Source organism: Capsicum annuum, chromosome 11, assembly GCF_002878395.1.
Source record: "Capsicum annuum cultivar UCD-10X-F1 chromosome 11, UCD10Xv1.1, whole genome shotgun sequence".
Classification (NCBI taxonomy): Eukaryota; Viridiplantae; Streptophyta; class Magnoliopsida; order Solanales; family Solanaceae; genus Capsicum; species Capsicum annuum.
Window position 1 is genome coordinate 142,291,632 of NC_061121.1, and position 27,016 is coordinate 142,318,647.

The 27,016-nt window shown below is 34.7% G+C and overlaps 1 protein-coding gene across 6 annotated transcripts; it reads left to right on the forward strand.

Moving 5' to 3' along the window:
- LOC107847824 (probable plastid-lipid-associated protein 4, chloroplastic) lies at positions 1-26,873 on the forward strand. 6 transcript variants are annotated; one of them, XR_007046862.1, is made up of 7 exons: positions 56-399; positions 1,047-1,160; positions 3,808-3,903; positions 18,886-18,960; positions 19,220-19,287; positions 19,379-19,466; positions 26,500-26,660. XR_007046862.1 is itself a non-coding variant. In XM_016692340.2 (6 exons), exons 1-6 carry the CDS (start codon positions 106-108, stop codon positions 26,570-26,572), a joined length of 720 nt encoding a protein of 239 aa, XP_016547826.2. In that variant the 5' UTR covers positions 1-105; the 3' UTR covers positions 26,573-26,873. The 6 variants fall into 6 exon arrangements, 5 of the variants coding, with proteins under 5 accessions (XP_016547826.2, XP_016547827.2, XP_016547830.2 ...); XM_016692340.2 differs by lacking the exon at positions 19,379-19,466 and having other exon boundaries at positions 1-399; positions 26,500-26,873; XM_016692341.2 differs by lacking the exons at positions 19,379-19,466; positions 26,500-26,660 and adding an exon at positions 25,058-25,453 and having other exon boundaries at positions 55-399.
- Positions 26,874-27,016: the final 143 nt, after the last annotated feature.

Consider the following 27,016-nt stretch of genomic DNA (forward strand, 5'->3'; position numbering starts at 1 on the left):
AAAAATGGAAATATTTTTGCTCTACATAAAATATAGTTGAGAATAGTTTTGGCCTTTTCGTTTATTTAATTAAGTGTCCCCTAGAAACTCATTTGCACCATTTCCATGGCCTTATCCTCATTATCCCCTTCCCCCTTACCAACACATGTCGCTACTCAGTATTCAACCAAGCTTTATCTCTCTCATTCCACCTCTTTCTCTTTCCCTGCTATCCAAAATCCTCATCATATCACCACTTCTACTCACAATAAAAAATGGCGGACCAATGTTTCTTTCTTCCCTGCTTTCTTCAACAAGACCAAAGATGCTACACCCATTAAACAAGAGCTTCTTGAGGCCATTGTACCTCTTGATCGTGGCGCTGATGCCACTTCTCAAGACCAGCAAATAATTGATCAGGTTTGCTTTATTCCATCTCAAAAATATTAGTACTTATTTGTACTACATTTATATATTCTGGAACTATTTGATTTTGACTTTTCTGTTTTGTTCTTACTATTTACATGCGGATAGGTCCGCTATGTAGTGTAGTATACACACAAACAAGTAATGTCGTGCTAATGGTACCATATTTTATGCATATACATAACTTATGTGCAAAATGTAACAAAGTTGGAACAAAAGTCTCGCTTTATATATAGGAACTTGTTGGATTACGGATATTATTCATTTTAGTATACTATTTATAGAGTTCTTTCTTTCACAACTACTTGTACACCAAATGATTTTTACATTCTATCCAATATTTCATCATCTCGGCCAAAAAGGGGTGGTTCAGATTCATCATTCACTTGCTATTGCAGGGCTAAATATTCTGTGTCATGAGCTGATTGTAATTACGGTGTTTTTCTTTATCTATGTTAATACTTGCTCAATGTATGTAAGTTCAGGAGTATGTTAAGAATTAGGTTAGCAAGAGATGATTCATATAATTGAAATATCTAATAGGTTTTTATCTTCTGATCTTAAATTAGTATTCTGAGGGATTGTACACATCATGTTTGTTATAGTCTGTCAAACTTTCCTTAACACTCTTATTTAATTAGATTGCTCGCAAACTTGATGGTTGCAATCCAACAAAGGAGCCCCTCAAGTCAAGTCTTCTGAATGGAAAATGGGAACTTATATACACTACATCGAAGTCAATTTTACAGATTCAGGTGAAAACTAGAACCACCAGTAAATGTTTTACTGAATGTCATGAAAAGCCTGCTTGTTCTTTTTTTGGGGAAAAGGAAAGAAACGACACTTCAAATTAAACTATTTTCATGAAAATGGCCATAGAATTTAAATTCCACTTTCTAGCCATTTTAGTTTACTGACTTGTTCTATACTGTTTCTACACACCTTCTATACAGTTTCTCTACAAATCTTATACATATAAATATTTTATACAAAAATTATACAGTTTTGATACACAATTTATACAAGAATTGTACTTTTTTTTTTTACACGTTTTATAAAACAATTATATAATTTTCATACACTTTCTATATATTTTTTATATATATTTTATACATTACATATTTGATAGAACTATACAATTTTTATACATATATCTTATATAAATACATATTCTATTTAACAATTATATCGTTTTTATATAATTTAATTATTATTTCTAAACAATGAAAAAAAGCAGAATATTTGATCAATTAAAAAATTTATAGCAAAAAAAAATTGAAATATTTTTAAAGAACCAGATTGCCCAAGTTGAATACCTGTATCAGTATTGTATATAGACTGTATCAGTATTGTATATGGACTACGTAGGCCAAAATGACCCAAATTAGGAAATGACTATAAAGAGAAAATAGTATATCCGACTGACCACTTTTTGGAAAGTTTTCAAACTTGAGTGTTCTTTTCCCTTTTTTTTTTTTTTAGCCTGTAGGCCCTTTAATGGAACTGTATACCTTGTTTAAATTCCAACCAGCTGGACAGATTGTTGAGTTTGTGAATGTCCCGATCCAATTTAACTAAACCGTGATGGCACCCAACAACCCCCATATTTGGCGAGCCAAAAACAATTCAACTCTCGATGTCCAAATCCAACACCAAGAAAGTCTAAGTAGAGTATCAACATGCATAAGAGAACAATAAAGTATGATACACTACTGAATCAAATCCACATAACACTAGAATCTGGTAATACTAGTCACGAGCATCTAAGAGTAGAATTAGTACTATACTTTCCGAAATAGGGTAGCATAAACGTATAGGAAAGGGAAAATAACATATATAAACTCTAAACTATACCAAGAACTGGTTGGCAGCTCACCACAGGATACACGAGAAATCTTCTAAAGCTCAATCATGGATGGAACTCCTATTGGGGTCAGAATATGCACATATAGTGTTGGGAAGAGGAGGTGAATATGGGAAGTACTCAATTAAGTATCATTAACCGCCCCCAAAAATATTTTAGTGAGGATAAATAAAAACAACTGTTTTCAATTAACCTGTGTAATACAATAAGAAGGCAACAAAAAAGTATGCACACCACAGTATAGAACAATTCAACAAGTTAGATTTGCACAGATAAACATAGACGATATGCATAAGCAATTCAACAAAAGATAATGATAACAAGACATATCAACAAGATATGCAGAAAAGATTCAAACATTATCCAATTCAGCTCTCTCAAACAGGGTCCGAAATCTCAATACCAATAATCTCAACATCATTACCATCATCTGGCACCTAAGTGCACATAACAAGAACCAAAACCAATCTGCACATGGTAAGGTAGGTACCTTGTTGGTGATTTATGAGGGATGGATCAAAATTCACACGTGCACATTAATGTCATACCAACGATCTCACACAATAATCCTGTATCATTACCACAATCGGACTCCCAACAGTCCCTATATCTATGTCAAATTAGACTCTCAATATTCCCTATATCCTACCCAAGAATACACTTCTTTTGGAGAATCCTACATGTACCTGTTGACATTCATATCCGGGTGAATCTTCATTATGATTGCGACATGTCCACGCGATTGTGTTGCAGCTTGCTCGGGACCCAGCGAATGCCAAAGAGCCTAGACCTTGAGCTCCTATTTACTCTATGTAATTGTGCAGGGAGCACTTTATCGCTATGCACAATGTTTCCCTTAACTGGGAACTTGATAAAATTGCCTGTACTAGAAATCAGCATCAGCTGAAATGGAAAATATATTTCCAAACCCCTTGGGTCTTAACCTAAACTGTACCAAAAAGTCCCAAAATATTATATAAACTCTTAGGTAGTCTCAAAACATAAAAATGTAATGCAAATACTCCAAACGAGGGGTTGGGTTATCATAGTAAATACTTGTTTGAGATCCATTCTTGATCTTTTTCTCTTCTGTAGAATTGCATTATTCTTATATAATGCACTGTTATCTTTATGAAGAGAACATAAAGATCCTTGAGATCATTCTGAAGTAGGACCCTCTTTGGTCCAAGTAGTCACCAGAATCAATTAATGGCATATACAGTTTACTATAGAAATTATGACTTTTGGATCATTATTCACCTATTACTGGTCGTGCTATGTTCATTTCCAATTATGCTAGATTTCATTTCCAATTGCATGATTAATTGCTAGCAAAGTCCAGGTAAAGCAAGAGGATAAGATACCGAGTGCCTAGCACTTTCAAATTACTATATCTCAGCTACTGTATATATATGATCAAGTAGCTAGTGTTGTGTTGATGTTAATCTTCTTCTTCTTTCTAACAGTTATATAAATGGAGTTACCAGTTTCAAACAGTTATATAAATGGAGGTACTCATAGCTTAATATTTTGAGCAGAGACCGAAGATTTTGAGATCTAGAGTAAATTACCAAGCAGTAAATGTAGATACACTTCGGGCTCAGAATATGGAAGGATGGCCCTTCTTCAACCAGGTATTCGGTTTGGAATCAATTTTCTTGTTTTAGACATACCCAACTTCCTTATTTACTAGAAGTAGAAATTGTGGAAAGACTATATTTATGAACTGGTAACGTCGAACCTATAAATTGACTTCAGTATCCTCCCCTTTGTTGGATTTTTGTTTCGACGAAGGGACTATTAAATGACCAAGGGCTGGGAACTTGCAGTTCTTTTTTTGTCTTTCTTTTCGTCTTTCCACCAAACTTGAAATTTATGGGTGAAATATGGGGAAAAAGGAAAGAGTTGTTTAGATTCCTTGTGTAATTCAGATAATGATATTACTTTAAATTTGATTTGCCAGTAAAGTTTGGTGAGAGAACAAACCTTAAAGGGAAGTAATTTGAGTTTGCGTTGGTGAGAGAACAAACGTTAAAGGGAAGTAACTTTGTGTTTGAGCTGCCATTCTTGATATTTTTAGAGTTCTAATTGAATTATCCCTAGATCGTTATGAACTAGAGGAACAAACCTTAAAGGGAACTACTTTTGAGTTTTAGTTGGTGAGAGAACAAACCTTAGAGGGAAGTAACTTTGTGGTTGAGCTGCCATTCCTGATATTTTGAGAGTTCTAATTGAATTATCCCTAGATCGTTATGAACTAGAGGATGAAAATTCTACGGGAACAAGGCTCTAGATGAAAAAAAGAGTTTACAATTTCATACCATATGAATGTAATTTTGGTATTAAAAACATAGTCAAAATCAAAAAGAAGATGAGAGGAGTAATATTCTAGAAATCCCTATATTGTTCCTAAAAACAACAACAACAACAACAAACCCAATATATTCCCACCTAGTGGGGTCTGGGAAGTGTAGAATGTACGCTGTCCATACCACTACCTCTAAAGAAGTAGAGAGACTGTTTTCGATAGACCCCGGCTCAAGACACAGGACAATATACAAAAATATTCAAAGCATGAAATATGATAAAACTAACATAGATACAACATCCACAAAAGTAATGTACAATACCAAACAAAAGACACCAAAACCCTCCTAACTACGGACTACGATTCATCCACCCACCTTGTCCCTCTATCCTAGTGTTTTTCCTCCAAAACTTCCTATCCAGGGTCATGTCCTCAGTGAGACGTAACTGCTCCATGTCACGTCTAATCACTTCTCTCCAGTATTTCTTCGGTCTACCCCTACCCCGCTTGAAACCATCTAACGCTAGTCCCTCACACCTACGAACTGGGGCATCCGTGCCCCTCCTTATCACATGACCAAACCATCTCAACCTCAGTTTCCGCATTTTTTCCTCCACCGATATCACTCCCACCTTCTCTCGAATAATATTGTTCCTTCAAACAACCTTCGTTTTTTCTCATGTTTTAGAGACTTGAAAAGCTTCAAACCACTAATTTCACCATAAAACCAAATTGTACGGCTAATTTACTGTAGATTGAAATGCGGACAATTTTTTTTTTTAATCAATAATGTGTAGTTCTATTGAGTGTGTACTCAGCTAATTTGGCTTGTATAATAGGAAGAGGAACAGAATACACCACCTTTAATTTAAGATGTTGTTTCCCTTGAAAGGAATTTGGTCATTCATTGATATGCTTTAGAAAACATTAACCAGAATAATAGCCATTTTTTAAATTACTAAGAATCACAAACCTTATATGTAGATGTCACTACTCGTTGGTACTGAGCACAACTTCTGCCCAAGCATGACAGTTTTATTTTATGGTTAGGTTTTTCTTTTACGGTGAGATTAAAATTGGTATATGTGTTATATTTCCACTACTGTTGAACTTCTGCAATGTCGCTTGAATTATCTCTGCTAAATTTTTGTAAAGCAAAATATCCTGATTGAATTTTCAGGATGGTGCAAATTCTTTTTTATGAATTTTACTGAATAACATAATTTCAATTCCTAACACCATAAAATGGTAACAGAAGTAACTAAAAGCTTAGTTATGCCAACTCCATTTTGCTTAGAGAGAAGTCCCAAAATAATCCCTCATCTTTGGGTATAGACTCAAAATCATCTTTCTTTTTTAATTTGGAACACTAATAGTCCTCAATGTTTAAAATATTGGTGCACTTTTAATCTCCTTCGTAATGTCTGTTTACTCTTTAACGTTTTGATTCACTGCATTCATTTACTAGTCTCCTCCTGTTATGTCGTTTGCACTTCGGGTACACATAATCTGTATATTACAACACCAACTTCAACTTGAGTTCAAGTATAAACAAGAACACAATGAAATATATTAAATACCCTCAACACAAGATCAAAATGACCTTTCCAAGAGGTGTATTTTATTTTGCAGAAATTAAGATAAAACAGAAAATAGCCAAGTCGTCCGAATTCACGGATTTTCCTTAAGGAAATAATCCCCCTCACTGTACCCGAGGTTGTGGAATTTTTCCTCCCAGGATAAATGGCTAACAGACCAACAGTAGAGGAACCTCAAACGGTTGGAATATCTTTGAACTCACAGAGCATTTTGAGTGATCACACAGAATATTTTTGAGACAAGAATGGTTTTTAATCTGAAAATTTCGTACTAAACCTGTGGAAGAAATCAGGTTTATATAGCCATAACATGCCTCTTCTGAAAAAGAGGCAATGGTTCACTCCAAAGGTTACACCTTTGCTGTAAGTTCATGTCTGTTCATCAAAGATTGCATCTTTTCCTGAACATTCATCTCATTTCATGAATTAGTGTCACTTCATTGAAGGATTACATCCTTCTGAAGCATCATTTCAAACCATTGCAACCTTCTGTAGCCTCAGTTCAGAACAATGTATCATTTCTGAAGCACTAGTTCGAAAACAATGCATCAGTTCACTTGAAACAGTGCAACTGTTACTGCATGTATATATAAATGGAGGTTCGAAATACTGCATTTTTTCTTGTCATTCTTCGAAATTCAAATAAAGTTTGTCCAAAAAGATAGATCTCATCGATCATTTGCCAAATCCGAAGCCAAAGCCAAAGCCGAGCGAGCGACGACAACGACGACGCGAGGCATCTATATTTCTTGCCTCACTTGCCATGTGGAGTAAGTGTTCTTGATTATAGACACTTTCAAGTTCTATTCTTCCACCAATGTGGGAGAAAGAGTAAACTTTCTAATTTGGGAGTATACTTTCCATTTTAGTGTTTCCTTCCCTACCACCATTTTATTCTCTATTTTTCTATTCACACTTCTTTCACATACTATGAACCCAACAATCCCTCACATGAATGGGGAATGACTATTTTTCATAAAATTTTTACGGACAAGTATGTGATCATCAAGCAAAGACTGATTGCATCTGGATAAGTGGGTTTCCCTTTGAACTTTCCGTAGTAAACATGCATCAGATACACTCGGTCAATCGGTAGATTTGATATCTTTGAACCGTTGAGCTTTAATGTACACCTAGACAATACATGTTACACAACCATCCTTTTAATGTTTATGGTTCTCATGGTTTTGTTCTTTTCAGCTTAGAGCTTAGAGAATAGGCCTTTACTAACATTCTCTTTGAAGCGGCTTCCACTTCACCCTCGCATAGGTGATTTCTAAACGTTCAATCCTGTAGATTAAACTATTTGGTCAAATCTGCCAAATTTAGATAATCATTAAAAGATTTTTCACCTTAAATCTTATCCAAGTCTACTATACATTGCCTACATCATGAGAATGGGTTGGGTAATTGACAATGTTGAAGCTGTCAGACACAACTTTGTTTGATCTCCTTGAACCTAGCTCTTGGGATCTCTAGTCTGCTAGGTAGAGTTACCGCCATGCTGACTCGTCCTAGGCCTTAAACCCATTCCCTTGGATATTCTTTCCACTCTTCTAGATAGGCCTTTTGTAAGTGGATCCGACATATTATCCTTTGATTTTACATAGTCCATAGTGATAATTCCACTAGAGAGAAGTTCCCTAACGGTATTATGTCTCCATCGTATGTGACGAGATTTACCGTTGTACATCATACTCCCTGCCCTACCTATTGCTGCTTGGCTATCACAGTGTATACATACTGGTGCCACTGTCTTGGGCCAATACGAAATATCTTCCAAGAAATTCTAGAGCCATTCTGCTTCTTCACCGGCTTTATCTAATGCGATAAATTCAGACTCCATTGTAGAGCGAGCGATACAAGTCTGTTTGGATGATTTCCAAGAAATTGCTCCTCCACCGATAGTAAATACATATCCACTTGTGGATTTTACTTCGTTCGATTCGGTGATCCAATTTGCATCACTATATCCTTCAAGTACCGCAGGATATTTATTATAATGCAAAGCATAGTTTTGAGTGTATTTAAGATACCCCAAAACTCTTTTCATTGCCATCCAATAAGTTTTGTTGGGATTATTCGTGTACTGACTCAATTTACTAATTGTACATGCTATGTCTGGTCATGTATAGTTCATTATATACATTAAACATCCCAATACTCTTGCGTACTCCAATTGTGAGTCATTTTCCCCTTCATTCTTTCGAAGTGCAAAGTTCACATCCAATGGAGTCTTGGCAATACCGAATTCCATATCCTTGAACTTGTCAAGTACTTTTTCGATATAATGAGACTGTGACAATGCTAACCCTTGTGGAGTTCGATGGATTCTTATATCTAAGATCACATCTGCAACTCCAAGGTCTTTCATATCAAACTTGCTCTCGAGCATTCGTTTGGTTGCATTTATGTCACAAATATCTCTGCTGATGATCGACATATCATCCACATATAAACAAACAATGACTTGGTGATTTGGTGTGTCTTTAATATATACATATTTGTCACATTCATTTATCTTGAATCCGTTTGCCAACATGGTTTGGTCAAACTTTGCATGTCATTGCTTAGGCGCTTGTTTTAGTCCATAAAGTGACTTAACAAGTATACATACCTTTTTTGTTTTCCTAGTACCACAAAACCCTCAGGTTGTTCCATGTATATTTCTTCCTCTAAATCTCCATTTAGGAATGCGGTCTTCACATCCATTTGATGGATTTGAAGATCATATACCGACGCCAAGGCAATTAACATTCGAATCGAGGTTATCCTTGTTACTGGCGAGTATGTATTAAAGTAATCAAGGACTTCCTTCTGTTTGAAGCCTTTTACTACAAGTCTTGCCTTGTATTTGTCAATAGTACCATCCGCCTTCATTTTTCTTTTGAAGATCCATTTAGAACCTAATGGTTTATTTCCGGGAGGAAGGTCAACCAATTCCCATGTATGGTTTCTTAAGATTGAATCTATCTCGCTATTGACTGTCTCTTTCCAAAAGGATGAGTCAGACAACGACATCGCTTCTTTAAATGTTTGAGGCTCATTTTCTAAGAGAAATGTTAGAAAATCCGATCCAAACGAAGTTGACGTTGTTTGACGTGTACTACGTCTTGGATTTTCTTCATTATGTACATTCTCACTTGGTTCATCTCGAGGTCGTTTAGATCTCCCACTAGACTGTTTATGTCTAATTTTATACGGGTAAATGTTTTCAAAGAATTGAGCATTGTCTGATTACAGTATTTTCATTAATATCCGGATGTTTGGATTTATGAACCAAAAATCGACATGCTTTACTACTTTTAGCATATCCTATGAACACATAGTCCACCGTTTTAGGTCCTATCTTAACCCTTTCAGGTATAGGAATTTGAACCTTCGCTAGACACCCCCACACTTTGAAATATTTTAAGTTGGGTTTCATTCCTTTTCATTTTTCGTAAGGAATTGATTGTGTCTTACTATAGGGAACTCTGTTGAGTATACGATTGGCCGTAAGGATAGCTTCCCCCCATAAGTTTTATGGTAAATCAGAACTTATAAGTAAGAATTCATCATTTCCTTCAAAGTTCGGTTTTTCCTTTCCGCAATTCCATTAGATTGAGGTGAATATGGGGTCGTAGTTTAATGGATTTATTCCATTCTCTACACATATTTCCGCAAAGGGAGATTCATATTCTCCGCCCCTATCACTTCTTATCATTTTGATCTTTTTGTCTAACTGATTTTCAACTTCAGTTTTATATTGCCTAAACACATCTATTGCTTCATCCTTACTATTTAGCAAATAGACATAACAATATCTAGTGCAATCGTCAATAAAAGTTATGAAATACTTTTTCCCACCACGTGATGGTGTTGACTTCATATCACAAATGTCAGTGTGTATTAAGTCTAAGGGATTGAAATTCCTTTCAACGGACTTATAAGGATGCTTTGCATACTTCGATTCCACACACGTTTGACACTTTGATTTATTGCGGTCAAAGTTTGGCAAAACTTCTAAGTTAATCAGTTTTCGTAACGTTTTGTAATTAACATGACCTAAATGTTCATGCCATAAATCATAAGACTCAAGCAAATAAGAAGAATTCGAACTTTTATTTATTTCAACAGTCATTACATCCATCTTATAAAGGCCTTCGGTCAGATAGCCTTTTCCTACATACATTTCTCCTTTGCTAATTACAATTTTTCTAGAAACGGTTACACATTTAAATCCGTTCTTATCTAGGAGTGAAACAAAAATTAAGTTTCTACGTAACTCCGGAACATACAACACATTGTTTAGTGTCAAGACCTTGCCGGAAGTCATCTTTAAGTAAATTTTTCCTGTTCCCTCCACCTTAGTAGTAGCGGAGTTAGCCATGTAGATCATTTCTTCTGCTTGAGCCAGAGCAAATGACGAAAACAACTCCTTGTTGGCACATACATGGCGGGTGGCACCAGAATCCATCCACCATTCGCGAGGATTCCCCGTCAAGTTGCATTCTGAGAACATAGCACACAGATCATCGCATTCTTTGTTGAATTCTATCATATTTGCTTGATCCTTCTTCTTGCCTTTCTTTGGGGCACGAACATCTGTGGACTTGTGGCCAATCTTGCCACAGTTGAAGCATTTTTCCTTGAACTTTTTCTTAGGTTGATTGTTTCCTTGTTCAACTTTCTTCCTTTTCTTGGAATTGTTTTGGTTATCTTCTACAATATGTGCTCCATTAATTGTAGAATTCCCCTTGGACCTTCTTTCGGCAGCTTTATTATCCTCTTCAATACGAAGTCAGACAATAAGATCTTCAACAGTCATCTCCTTGCGTTTATGCTTTAAGTAGTTTTTGAAGTCTTTCCACAAAGGTGGTAGCTTCTCAACTATCGCTGCTACTTGAAAATCATCATTCACAATTAAACCTACAAAACAGTTTATGTGAGTATTAAGAACATTTTTAATTTGTTCAACTAAGGTATTTTTCAAAGATATACCTTCTGCTAGGAGATCATATATGATGACTTGCAACTCCTGTACTTGAGAGACAACAGATTTGCTATCTATCATTTTGAAGTCCAGGAACCGTGCAACAAGGAATTTCTTAATTCCCGCATCCTCCGTCTTATATTTTCGTTCAAGTGCCCCCCACAGTTCCTTTGATGTCTTGGTTCCACTATAAACATTGTAAAGGTCGTCTTGGAGACCACTCAGAATATAATTCCTGCAAAGGAAGTCCGAATGTTTCCAAGCTTCTACAATAACGAAGCGGTCTTTGTCCGAGGTTCCCTCGAGTACCTCAGGAGCATCTTCGCTAGTGAACCGTTGCAGACATAAAGTGGTGAGGTAAAAGAACATCTTTTACTGCCACCGCTTAAAGTCAATGACCGAAAATTTTTCGGGCTTCTCCGCCGTTGCCATTGTTGGCGGAGCATTTGTGCGACTTGATATGGCAATATTAGTTTCCCCCATAGACATTGTCGCATCCATCATTTGACTTTCAGTTGCCATTTTTCTGTCACCACAAGACAAAAAATACTTAGTATTTTCAGAATACTAAAACAAATTAAATTTTTGTTTTCCTTTGTTTCTAGTTAACAATGAGGTTTTTATGAATTCCAATTGTCAACCGAATGATCTTTAACTTGTGACGAAGTTTTTATGACTTCAAATCACTAGTTAAGTTCAGGCGGAGTAGAAATTTAAAACTTTAATCTCCAAAACAAGCAATATAGATTCTGTAATAGTAATTATTTCCTTAAGATTGTTATGTCGTTTGTACTTCGGGTACACAGAATCTGTATATTACAACACCAACTTCAACTTGAGTTTAAGTATAAACAAGAACACAATGAAGTATATCAAATGCCCTCAACACAAGATCAAAATGACCTTTCCAAGAGGTGTATTTTATTTTGCAGAAATCAAGATGAAACAGAAAATAGCCAAGTCGTCCGAATTCACGGATTTTCCTTAAGGAAATAATCCCCCTCACTGTACCCGAGGTTGTGGAATTTTTCCTCTCAAGATAAAATGGCTAACAGACCAACAGTAGCGGTACCTCAAACGGTTGGAATATCTTCGAACTCACAGAGCGTTTTGAGTGATCACACAGAATATTTTTGAGACAAGAAGAGAGTTTTTAATTTGAAAATTTCTTACTAAACCTGTGGAAGAAACCAGGTTTATATAGCCACAACATGCCTCTTCTGAAAAGAGGCAATGGTTCACTCCGAAGGTTACACCTTTGCTGTAAGTTCATGTCTGTTCATCAAAGATTGCATTTTTTCCTGAACAGTCATCTCATTTCATGAATCAGTGTGTCACTTCATTGAAAGATTACATCCTCTGAAGCATCATTTCGAACCATTGCAACCTTCTGTAGCGTCAGTTCAGAATAATGTATCATTTCTGAAGCACTAGTTCGAAAACAATGCATCAGTTCACTTGAAACAGTGCAACTGTTACTGCATGTATATATAAATGGAGGTCCGAAATACTGCATTTTTTCTTGGCATTCTTCGGAATTCAAATAAAGTTTGTCCAAAAAGATAGATCTCATTGATCATTTGCCGAAGCCGAAGCCAAGCGAGCGACGACGACGACGGCGTGAGGCATCTATTATTTCTTGCTTCACTTGCCATGTGGAGTAAGTGTTCTTGATTATAAACACTTTCAAGTTCTCTTCTTCCACCAATATGGGAGAAAGAGTAAACTTTTTAATTTGGGAGTACACTTTCCATTTTAGTGTCTCCTTCCCCTCCACCATTTTATTCTCCATTTTTCCATTCACACTTCTTTCATATACTATGAACCCAACACCTCCCACATATTTTCTGGCACAAGCTAAATTCCTTCTTGGATTTGTCCATGCAACTCAGATGAAGAGTTTTGATTTATGCTAAAGTATATTTTTTTATTCTTTTGTCTGTACCATCAACACTCAGCTCTTCAGTGTGCATATTTTAGATTTTGTTGATTATAATCTGGGGCGATTCTATGTGTAATTTATAGAGCAGGGGAACTCGTGCTCTTTTCATAAAACTGGATACTTTATATACATATTTTCTAGAATTAATCTAATATTGTTAAAAGGCTTGATGGTGCACTTGGTTAAAAGTTTAGGTATTTACCAAGAGGAACAAGGATCAATTCCTACTTAGGCATTTTTCTTCCTTTTTTTAAGTAGTGCACTCAATACTCTAGAATTCCTAGAATCCCCTCTGTGATTATTTAGTTTCTCCTCTGTTCCATAATCAATTCACCAATACTTTATGGACTTTATCTGTGTATCTATCTGGAGCGAACCACAGGACCAAAGAAAAACATGACAAATAAGAAAAAGAAGAATAATCCCATAAAGTGTTGCTAGCGATATTCTCTGAAATCATGTCGGGTTTCATTCTCTGTGTCGCGAACATTAAGCGTATAATTTGGATCTATTCATCTCAGTCCATGAGTTATGGGGTGGGTGTGTTTCACTGACATCAATAAACAACCACAAGGTTGTGACTATCATCATAAGAGTTGTGTGCATAATACTTTGTATTCTTTTACTCCTAACTTGAAGATGATAAGTAGCGATTTTGATTTTAATGTCATTCAGTCTGGAGCTTATAGTGAAAGTTCCTCTGTGTGGCCATTGTGAAGCTATCTGCTAATTCTAAGTATACCTCAAGGTTGTAACTATTGTATTGATATTTAATTTCATAACTTAAACTCAAGTTGGCATATAGCTGAAGTTTCAATGTTTTTTTCCAGATATTATAATGCTTTGTTATTTGAAAATTTTACTGAAAGTGAAATGCAAAGCACAATTATTTAAAAAGTGCAAATCAAGGACCAAATTAATGTGTCTTTATCGGTGAGTAGACATAAGCTTTTACTCTGTATTCTGATTCTTGCATTTCTAAGGTCTAAATCCCAAAAAGACAAGTTTGGATGTTTAACAATACACAGAATGTTATGTAATAGGAATGACATGTGACACATATACGTGTGAATGTCATTAATGAGAGATAAGAGTTAGTAGCCAAATTGAACTTGAACACCAAGATTACTTATTCAAATTGAATTTGAACTCTAAAGTTACTTGGTCTTGCCAAGTTGATGTCAAGGTAGGGAGCAAGTTTGGTGGCTTATATATAGCCATCCTTTTGTATATTTTGATTGATATAGATTCAAGTAGTAAACAAAAGTACTACTAAAATTCTCTAAAGTTTCCTCCTCTTTTCTTTAAGTTTTATATTAACATTTTGCCTGTATTTTATAATGCGTTATCAGCACGAGACTCTACCATCTCAAAATTTATAGAGTCAAAAGTTTTTTACTACAGGGGAAAGGATTAGCCAAATATGAAAAACTTAATTTTCCTTTTAGGAAAAGTAAAACACAATTATGATAAGAAAATCAGGGCAAATACCCAATAATTCTCCCTCATATTCTAAATTTCTAACAAAATAAATTTGTTCCGCCTTGTTTACATAACTTCAATAGATTGAATCTCCATTTCTAAATCTCCTTCATTAAATTTGTCTTTAAAGAGAGTAACACTCTGATAAAATTTCTCAAAAGAAAATCTTCATTATTGTCAAATAGGTTGCGGTTAGAACTAAATCCACTAGAAGAACACCCGTTTGGAATATTGCTCTAAAGTCACTTGATAAGGCCGAACTAATTAAGGCCTAATTTGTTTGCACTTAATGGAGGTCTAAATCTGAATAGTTCAGACTTCATACCATTAAGTGTATTTGTTTTTTTATTAAGGTTTTAGCTCTTAATAGGTCTTAATCATTCAAATCTAAAACTAAGTCTTAATAGGTCTGAAGAGATATTCTGGTGTTTGATAATATTCACCACTCTATTCATAATCAGCAGTCACCATCACTAACTGTCTCTGCCACCGCTATCATTATCAACCACCACCTCCACCATCACAATCACCATCGACAACAAATATCGCTACCAACCACTATTATTAACCTCTACCACACCTACTACCTCTATTATTCTATTATATTCACCGCCACCATCACCGTCGACAACACCACCATCATCAACCACTACCGGTCAATCCCTACTACTGTCCAACTCATCTATCACAAGTAGCACCCAGAGGCAGATCTATTAAGGCCGGTGGGGGTGGCACGCCACCCGCAAATTTCGACGGAAATTCTATATATATAGCTATATATGTAGACTGATAAATTAAAATATTAAATCTACCACCCACAATACCAAAGTACTATCTAGTGCTACTGACAAAGTGCCACTTTTGTGTGTAATAGGTCATGGGTTCGATCTCGAGCAGCAACATATTATTTTTTAGGTTTTTTTCTGTTAAGCAATGTTCTATATATATCGAGACGGATATAGGAAATATTAAATCTGTCACTCATAATACCAAAATGTTATCTAGTCCAAGTGGCAATAGGTCGTGGGTTCAATCTCGGTCAGCAGCATATTATTTTTTAATTTTTTTTAGCACTGTCTAGTGCAAGTGTTATTTTTTAATTTTTTTTAGCACTATCTAGTGCAAGTGGTAAAGTGTCACTTTTGTGGGTCAAAGGTCGTGGGTTCTATCTTGGTTAGCAGCACATCATTTTTTATTTTTTTCTTTTGTTTAAGCATTGTTGATTAACATAGGGCAACAAGCATCGTAAATGTACTAGTTTAAGCATTGTTGATTAAAACAGGGCAACAAGCGCCATAATTGTACCAGTTGATAATTTTACTTAGCACTCGGAGAGTCCGGATCCTAGATTCGCCTCTGGTAGCACCACAACTAACTACCACTAATACATCACAACCTCCACTTATTCTTCGGCCGCCCCCACCATTGTCTCTAGTAATGTCACCTCTACCACCACTTCAACCACTACCATCGCTACAATTTATCTTTACTAACAACCATCTCCACCATCCCAACAAACAACATCTCCAACTTGTACCAACACATCATCAACCATCATGCATTCATGTTTCAGCCAACACAATCAACACCTCAAACTACTAACATCAAGCAACATCACATCACAACAACAACAACCATCATCAGTCGCTACCATCATAACAGTCACTACTATACCAACCATCACAACTATCACCACCAACATTATTTATCACTAACATCAATCATCGTCACCACAACCACCATTATAAAGCATCTCTACTATCACTAACAAATATAAATGTTTTTTTTTCAATCAAATAATAATTTTGTTGTATTAAATTACATACTTTTATAATATATAATTAATTTTTTATTTGAATTGTATTTTTTATTTTATTATATATACAAATAAATTTTTTTCACATTCAGATGTTGAAAAATAAACAGTCTTAATCATTCAATTTTCAGATCTAGAGACAATATCTTAATCCTTCTGATGTGCATTCAGATTCAGACATCTGAATCTTAAGAAAAAAGAAATGCAACCCAAGTGTCATGTGAAAACTAACACAACAAACCTCAAAAATCGATAGATCAAACACCAAAAGAGAAATATACCAAAGGAGGCACAGTAATTTAATATGGTTCGGTCAACTAACCTACATCCACAAAAGGAGATGAATAATTCACTATATAAAAGAGTATAAAATTTCGAGAGAAGTAACTTCACAAAATTCACTCAAAATAAAAAGAGGTTAACACAAGTGATAAGGCAACGCTTGTGTCCCACAAATTCTCTACCTAAACAAGATTCTCAGAAGTCGTTTGGTACATAGACTAAATTATTCTGGTATTATAATCCCTAGACTATTTTATACCTATGGGAAATGGTATAAAGTAGTCCCATGGTTGATGGGATAAGATGGGTTATACCAAGATTAAGGACTCATTTGTTTGCACTTAATGGAGGTCTGAATCTGACTGGTTCAGACATCAGACCATTAAGTGCATTTGTTTTTTATTAAGATTTTAGCTCTTAATAGATCTGAATAGGTTTTAATCATTCAGATCTAGAATCGAGTCTTAATAGGCCGTATTCTGGTGTTGGATAATATTCACCACTTCTATTCATAATCATCAATCACCACCACTAACCACCTCTGCCACCGCCACCATTGTTAACCACCAACCACCGCCATCATCACAACCACCATCGACAACAAATATCGCTACCAACCACTATTGCCAACCGCTACCACACCTACTACCTCTATTATTCTAATTATATTCACCGCCACCACCGCCGTCAACACTACCACCATCATCAATCACTATCGGTCAATCCCTAATATCGACCAAATCATCTATCACAACTAACACCACCGCTAATTACCACTAATACATCACAATCTTCACACATTCTTTGGCAGCCACCAACATTGTCACTATTAACTCCACCTCTACCATCACTTCAACTAAGTTGCTCGGACTCTTCAAAAATGTTGCCGCACCCGTGTCGGATCCTTTAGAAATACACTATTTTTGGAGGATCCGACACGCACCGGTAGACATTTTTGAAGAGTCCGAGCAACTTAGACTTCAACCACTACTATCGCTACAATTTATCTGTACTAACAACCATCTCCACCATCACAACTAACAACATCTCCAACTAGCACCAACACATTGTCAAACCATCATGCATTTATTTTTTAGCCATCACAATCAACACCTCCAACTACTAACATCAAGCAACGTCACATCACAACCACCATCACCACTATCAACCGCCACCATCATAACAATCATTACAATACCAACCATTACAACTATCACCACCAACATTACTAATCACTAACATCAATCATTGTCACTGCAACCACCATTATAAACCATCTACATTATCACTAACAAATATAAACATTTTTTTCAATCAAATAATAATTTTGTTGTATTAAATTACATATTTTTTTGATATATAATTAGTTTTATATTTGAATTGTAGTTTTTATTTTATTATATACACAAATAATTTGTTTTTGTAAATTCAGATATCGAAATACAAACAGTCTTAATCATTCAGTTTTCAGATCCAGAGACATCTTACTCATTCAGATGTGCATTCAGATTCAGACCTTTGAATCTTAAAAAAAAAACAAATGCAACCTAAATTTGGTAGTAGTTTTATACCATGTTTGGTTGATGGTATAAATTAATCGCGGGATAAATTTATACCATCAACCAAACATGGTATAAATTTTATCCATGGATATCTTAAGCTTATCCATGAGTTATTCCACCTTATACCTCCTACCAAACGACCCCTCAGAGCCTTAGCACTACATTATGGATGCTTGTGGATGCTTCCAAGTGAGAAGTAAAGAACCTCAATTTATAGAGTACAAAATCATTTCCTACAAGAGAAAGGATTAGCAAATATGAAAAATTTGTGTTTACTTTCGAAGAAAAATAGTACTAAATTATGATAAGAAAATCAGGGCAAATATGTAACAACTCCCTCCGTTTCCCCTTTGATACATAAGGTTTAAGAGAACCCTTCATGTAACGGTGACTCAACCTTTGTCCAATGAAATCTAATAACACAATGCATAAGTTACTGTTAGTTCTAACAAGTTGATAGAAATGGTGTATAACCTTAAAAATTTCCTCTATAGAAGAGAGAAAGCATACTAATTAGCTAGAAAGCAAATGCGAAAGTTAAATCTTTGTTGGCTAAGTAAAATATGTACATATATCTTGCCATTTATTTCTGTCTACAGTAGCATCTTTTCAAATTTTACCATTTGCGTCTTTAATCAATATGTGCTGAAGGTTACTGCAGATTTGACCCCTTTGAATGCGAACAAGGTGGCAGTAAAGTTTGATTATTTCAAAATTGCTGGATTGGTAAGTTCTTCCACAGCCTTTTCTCATCACTTTGCTATAAAGGGGTTGTTTTGTTTGTAATGCATTTTATACACTTTACTATTCCAAATACAAAAAAAATGAGCTGCTAATTTAACTTCATGACAACTTGTGGAAGATGTAGATAACATGAGAGCACAAATATGGATGAGTGTTCTTTTCTTTTCATATTTTTTTCTAATATTTTGTTTTGTCTTAATGTATCCTAACGTGTTTCTATCTCGGCGCTATTTGCTGACAGATACCTATTAAAGCTCCTGGAAGAGCTCGAGGTGAGCTTGAGATTACTTACTTGGATGAAGAGTTGAGGTGAGTTAATGTATTGTGTTGTAATTCATGTGTTCTTGAGTCATTAGAAGTCGAGTTTTAATTTTGTTAACATGATATGTTTATACTGAAGGAGTGCCTTGGAGTAACTAGTAAAGTTGCTTCCATGTGACCAGGAGGTCAAGCGTTCAAGCCTTGGAAACAACCTCTTGTAATTCAAGGTAAGGCTGCGTACATTAGACCTTTGTGGTCGGGCCTTTCCCCGGACCCTGCACATAGCAGAAGCCTTAGTGCGCCGGGCTTCCTTGTTTTATGATATGTTTATACGTCAGATATAAATGTTATGCAAAAGGTAAGATCACGTGCCTACATCACAGTTGATTTACAAATTTCTTTGGAGATCCATTCACTCCCTCTATGACCTAAAATTGAATTGATTATTCTATATGGTCTATGTCGTGGACCACTTATAGTAGAATTTCCAATTCAATTGTAGTTTATTAATTATATGTGGAACATAATATTTAGGATGATTGAACACAGAGAATATTTTTGATAAAATGAACGTGAGAGATCCAAGATTTTTCTTTTTTGAGGATAACGTGAGAGATCCAAGATAGAAACGACATACCCAGTGTATTCCCACATAGTGGGTCTAGGCAGGGTAAAGTGTACGCAGATCATACCACTACCTCTGGTAAAGTAGAGAGGCTGTTTCCGATGAATCCCCGGCTCACGACAGATAACAGTATAGCAAACACAAAATATAAAAGCATATAAACTAATGCAGTATGCAAAATAAACTAACACTGCTAGCTAATACTGGAAATAAAAATAAACAGAATGAAAAGAAATAACAAGAATGAAAAAGAATAACGAACATAGTAAAGCAGATGAACTCAAAGTGGATCAAGAAATTCAAGAAAGGATCTAGAACTTCAAGATAAACTTAACTCTCAAATTGATTCCTAGCATGTTGAAGAATTCCACATTGGATGAGAAAGGGATGAATAGTCTCTTTATATGGCTTGAACAATCCTTATCTCTAGAGCTAGGTTTTTTTCGAAGGTAGCAAATTTATATAATTAAAAGCCCATAGCACAAAGATTGTGCTGAAAGATCAACCAAACATACAATACCCCTTCAAAAATAGCAAAAACCTAATCCTGCGTTAGTCACAAAGAACCAATGCTATCAACTAAGACTCCACTTTGTGTTCAAAACATCTCGAATTCTTTTTCTCCCAAATTGTCCACCAGGTACATGCTGGTACAGAACTCCACCAGGTCTTCTGTCCTAGAATACAACCTAGATCATTTTACCCTTGTATCATCAACATTTGTCCTTGGAGCTCTCCAGCTTAAGCCTTTAATGCCAAAAAAAGAGATCCACAGCTTACTAGTTACCTTGCAGTGGAGAAACTATTTGTTTCAGTTTCCATTCCACAGAAAGTACATTTGGAACACAATTGCATTGCCCTCCTCATCAAACATCCGCAGTAAGCACAACATTCATGACTAAACCAACAAAATCAAACCACTTTGAAAGGAATCTTCAATTTCCATATGTGTTTTCAGTTCCAAGGCCTATTGCAAGGAGAACCAGTATTGTTCAGCATACATATGTTGATGTTACTGTAAAAAACCTTTTACCCTTTATTTTCCAGACTAATCTATCCTCTCCATCCGTCACTCTTGTGAAGCTATCCAGCAGCTCATACAATTTAATCACTCTGGGATTTCCCAGTCATTAAAGAGCCTTCTAAGGGTTAATTTCCAACCCTGCACACTCTAAGACTCGGCCACAATAGCTTGTGGTTGTTATAATAATCTCTATTTATGTATCTGGGAATGCATCTTTGAGAGAGCCATTCTATATCCAAACACATGCCAGAAAGAGGATTTGGAGCCCTTACCCACTTTGATGTTGACATTGCGTATTAGAATAGTCCAGTCTTCTTATAGATTTCCAGACACTGACCTCATACACATCTATACTAATTTATAAAACATATACACATGTATACGTTAAATATACACGTCTATAGAAGATATATACACGTGTATACGCATCATTCAATGTATATATACTACTACTAATAAAATATACTACAATATATATAGATATAGTTATATACTAATTTATAAAACATACACACATGTATATGTTAAATATACACATCTATAGAAGATATATACACGTGTATACGCACCATTCAAAGTATACGTACTACTTTAAATAAAATATACCACAATATATATACATTACAATATATATATATATATAGAGAGAGAGAGAGAGAGAGTTATATACTAATTTATAAAACATATACATATGTATACGTTAAATATACACGTCTATAGAAGATATATACACAAATATACAAAACATATGCTACTTAATATAATAAATTAATAATATTTGGTAGTAAATTAATAATATATTAGAAGAAGTTTTTAATTTAAAGTAGAAAACTAGAAATTCAATTTAAAATTTTAAATCATTAAATGAAAAAATATAAAAAGTAAGGACTAAGGAGTGAATGAATTTGGAGAATTTTATTGATTGCAAAATGATCCAAACTTTATAATTTACATGAATGAAAAATCTACAAATTATGCATCATTTTTTCCAACTCATTCATGTTAATATTAACGGGAACTTGCATAGGATAGTCGAAGTCAACGGGGGCAAAATCATGCATTGGACTTGATTCTGCTGAGTTCTCTCGTGAAGACAAAATTTCTTCAAGTTCAGCTCGTCGCTCGGCTTCGGTTCTATTCCTTGGTTTCTTCTTTCCACTCTAATCCAATCTCTGAGGCAAACTAGAACATTCATTGCATTGCTTCCCAATGAGTGTCGGTTGTCTCCAAGCTGCTGTCGTCCCTAACTAAAGACGCTCTCTGATGCAACGATTGACATTGAAACATTTAAGATATCTCTAGCTAATCTTGAAAGCACAAGATATTGTGCTTCATTACTCCTCCACCAATCCAACGTGTTGATCCGTCGTCTGCAATCCTCCGGCGGCGATCGAAGATAATATTTCAGCTCTTCCCGATAAGTTGATGTGTAAGCTCTCTTATCAACACTGTTCCAACAAGTTAAATCATAAAAGGAAACAGGAAAACCACTATGTGCCGGCCTTTTAGAAGATGATGGCTCCTCGCGAGGATGAGGAGTGACAGTTGGAGTGATATTTGTAGGTACGGCTAAATCAAATAAACCAACATAGTGGTTATATAATTTTTCTATGTATTCCTTTGCATCACTCATAGTCGTCCACAAATCAGGTTGTACTTGTTCAGAATCATTGTTAATATTTATTTCTAAGTTAGTATAAATAATAGTACTAAAGTGACACATATTATTATATTTCATGCACGAATTTAGCATAGCACCAACCAAGTAAATAGGGGGAGTCAGAAAAAAATATTTTTTAAATTTCGTAAACATGACACCAACAGCTTCTTTGTAACCTTCTTTATTTTTATATTCTTTAAGAAAACTATAAATATCGGCTATATATGCCAAAATATTACAAACAGTAGGATAATAAGCACCGAAAAATTCAACCGTATCTACGTAAAATTTTTCTAAAAACTTAATAAGATCATTAGTTACAACCTAATCAGAATCATGTAGCATGGAATCAGCAGAATCAGCAAATGAACCGCAATGTTGGTTAAAAGTTAGTGTAATAGAAATTCTATATTTATAACAAGTTATTAAAAAATCATACGTAGAAGTTCATCTAATATCAATTTTCTCAAGCATCAATATCGGTGTAAGTTCATTTTCTTGACATTTAACTTTAAATTCTCGATCTACAATTTTTTCCTTTAATAAAACCAACAGCAAGACAATTTTTTCAATATAAAGCTCAAAAAATTCAAGATCATCTTTTACAATTAAATTATATATATGACATGCACACCTAATATGAAAAATTTCAGGCAACGGCGGAGATAACGTAGATTTTAATTTTTTTATAGCAGTCTTGTTGTTAGAAGCATTATCAAAAACAATACATAAAATTTTATTTTTGATACCATAATATCCGGCAACTTTAACAATAGAATCAGCAATAAAATGTCCAGTATGTTTTCGATCTTCATCATATAAAAAAGCAAGAATACGTTTTTGCATCACAAAATTACTATCCATCCAGTGACAAGTAACAGTTAAATAATCATTTTTATTTAAAGCACGACCAAGATCAGAAGTTAGGGACAATCTACATTGAATATTTTTTAACAATGTTGATAAAGAAAAATAATATTGTGAATGAAGTCTAAAAATATCGGACCGATAAGTATTTCTAGGAATACCATTAAACATAGGATTATAAATTGCTTATATATAATAAATAAAGGCATCAGAAGAAGGAGAACTTAAAGGCAAACAACCCATAGTTACCATTTAAGCTATTTCTTTCTAGTCCCTCAATTTATTATACTTTTTCATTACATGATCGGTTGTTGGGTCCATTTTAGTTTGCGTTGGCCCACCAACATCCCCACCACCTCGTGTAATATTTAACTCTCTTTCGTAAGCTTCACCTATATGTCTCATTAACGTACCCGTAGCCCTTGCTTGCCTCCACTTCTATGCTTATATATTTGTTGACAAATATTGCATTGCACCTCAGTATCTGATATACTTTCAAAAAATTGTCATGCAATACTAGTTGTTTTACGAGGTCTTGGGGCACGAGGAGGACGGGGAGGGAGATTAACCGATTCAAATCTAAAGTTACCATTTCCTACCGCGGGTGTCTCACCAATATTTTCATTATCATCATCTAAATTAACCGCATCTACTTCATTTTCTTCTTTTATACTGTAATTTTCCTGAGCTTCTACATAATCTATCTCGTGAACACCTACACCTATTTCTTCCTCAAAAGGTGTACCAAGCCATACCGGAGGCGTAGACACAAGGGGGTATATTTACTACTTGAACTACCTCTACCGTTAGTAATTCGCTTTTTACTACCACTACCGTTTTTGGGACAAAAATTTTTAACACCTTTAATAGCGAGGTTTCTTAATTTATCTGTAGTATAAATTAAATTAAACTAAAAAATTCAAAATACACAAATATAATAAAATTAAATATTAAACAATTAATACAATAAATAAAAATTAAGCGTAAGAGATGGAACGACAATACCAAATTTTGAAAGTATCCGAAGGTTGCGACTTTAGAAACTTCCGCTTGTACTTTGTAAACGAAAAATTAAAAAATTAAAGTGAACACTTTAAGAAATTAAATATATTGAATATTTTAGAATTAAGAATTGAGAATTGAGAGAGAATGAGATTTGAGAGAGTGAAATTGTGTGAAAAATAATTTGAAGGTGTAGGGTATTTATAGAATTTTTTGGGAGATTAAAAAATAATTTTTAATGTAAATTTTTTCATTTTTTTAAGAAATGGGCCCAAACTAGCCGTTTTTGGGTCCAAATGGCTAGTTTGGCCCAAAACCCTATTTTTTATTTTTTTTTTTTAAAAAAACATTCTGGGCCAGGCCAGGCCGGTTAATCGGGGGGCCTGGACGGGCTTAGTCCGGGTTGGGTTAATCGGGTCCAAATTAAAAAAATAATCGGCCTGGCACCCGGAACCCGAAAGCCCTAGGGCTTATCGGGCCGGGTCCTTTAACCCGACGCACTTGACAGGCTTACCCTGAACCTTCCCTATACACCAATACCTATCTTCCCCATACTTTTCTCTGATAACTTGCATGTATAATGCATGTTCGTCCATTGGAAATCTTCTTTCATAAGTAGGCTCTTGTTTTGTTGTTTCAGATTTTTAATCCGGAAGCCTCCATCTCCCTGTTATGATAAATAAATGGATCTTAGGTCTAACTCAACCTTACAAGCTAGCTCATGAGGGGAGGATTGCCCAAGATCATATAAGAAGACCAAGGATCCTTTAACCCACCGATGTGGGACTCCAACACCCCCGCACGCCCCAGGGCTGGACATCTGGAGCGTGGACAATATAAGACGCCAACATTGGAAACAATTATGTAAATGCTCACTTGATTTGAATCAGTTAATAGCATAGTTTTTTTGAAAACTAAGCTACCCATTGAAAACTTTAGAAAGAAAAACTGAAGAAAGGAAAAAAGAAGCAGCTGTCCTTATAATTAAGTACATAGCTACATAATTATAATCATAACGTAGCAAGTATAGGTATGTTGAACTTACTGTCTCCCTCGCTCAAAATTTGATCATGAACGAAAACAGAGAAAGTGACTAAAGAAAAAAAAAATGCAGCAGCTAAATGGCAGTTCGTGGTCAGTTTGGGCGAATACGATGGGCAACTTGAGCAGTTGGGCTAGTAGAAATAAAAGATGTTTAGTCGGGTTCTACCGGAACTCAGTCCATCAAATAATGTATTTTATGCCCAACTCATTAACTTTTGGGAAAAGGACATTCACTAGTCATTTTAAAAACAAATGGCATCATTTGACATTTTTTCAAAAAATAGTCGGCCAAACAGTTTCCACCGTATAATCATTTTATTATTTGGATCATTTTGACTTATTAGTTCAGTTTATATGTCATATTAATATATCCATGTAACAGTTTATATGTCATATTAATATATCCATGTAACATAGTGATACAGTTCGTAAAAAATAGAGCACAGTTCGTAAAAAAAATAGAGCAGCATATTTATGGATACAATATTTTTTTTTAAAATAATAATTAAATATAATTATATAAAAATGGTATAATTATTATATAAAATATGTATGTATATAAGATATATGTATAGAATTTGTATAGTTCTATCAAATATGTATATGTATAAAATATATATATAAAATTATATAGAATGTATATAAAAATTATGTAATTGTTATATAAAATGTGTAAAAAAGTTGTATAATTATTGTATAAATTTGTATCCAAACTGTTTTGTATAGAATGTGTATAGAAACTATATAGAACATGCCGGCAAATTGAACTGGCTAAAAAATAAAATTTAAATTTCATGACCATTTTCGTGAAATTTGTTTGAGCTGAAATGTCATTTATGTACTTTTCCCTTAACTTTTTGATAAATTGTATGGATCAAATGAGTTTGGGCTGATTTTGCCACCCTACTATTCTTGTAAGACGCTGATTTTGCCACCCTACTATTCTTGTAAGACGCTGATTTTGCCACCCTACTATTCTTGTACGACTCTAATTCATATCCTTTTTTTTTCTCAACATTCTTATCCTATTTTTGACAGGGTATCAAGAGGTGATCTTGGCAACTTATTCATTTTGAAAATGGTTGACCCTTCTTACAAGGTCCCCACTTGAGATTGTACTATCAACTTTACTCTCAAGGAAGAGTTACTTATTAGTGTCACATCTTATATCATGCTAAGTTTGTGCGAATTATTCGAAAGTTCTCTCCTCTTTAAAAACTCATTTGGTTGGGAACAAGTTATCTCGGGATAATTAATTTCGAAATTAATTATCCCAAGATTTGTAATTCCATCACATGTATGAGATAACTTATCCCATCATTAAGACACAAATGGTGGGATAAGTAATCCCTTGACTAACTTATCCCATCAACCAAACATGGAATAAAATAATTTCACGATTTATCTCGGAACTATTATAACTTATACATCACACCAAACGACTTATAAGCATATAAAATTACATTCAAAGTGAGTAATTTCTAATTTGCGTGCTTTATTTTGTTCTCAAAGTGAGTAATTTCAAATTTGTGTACCTTCAAATTTATCACAATTT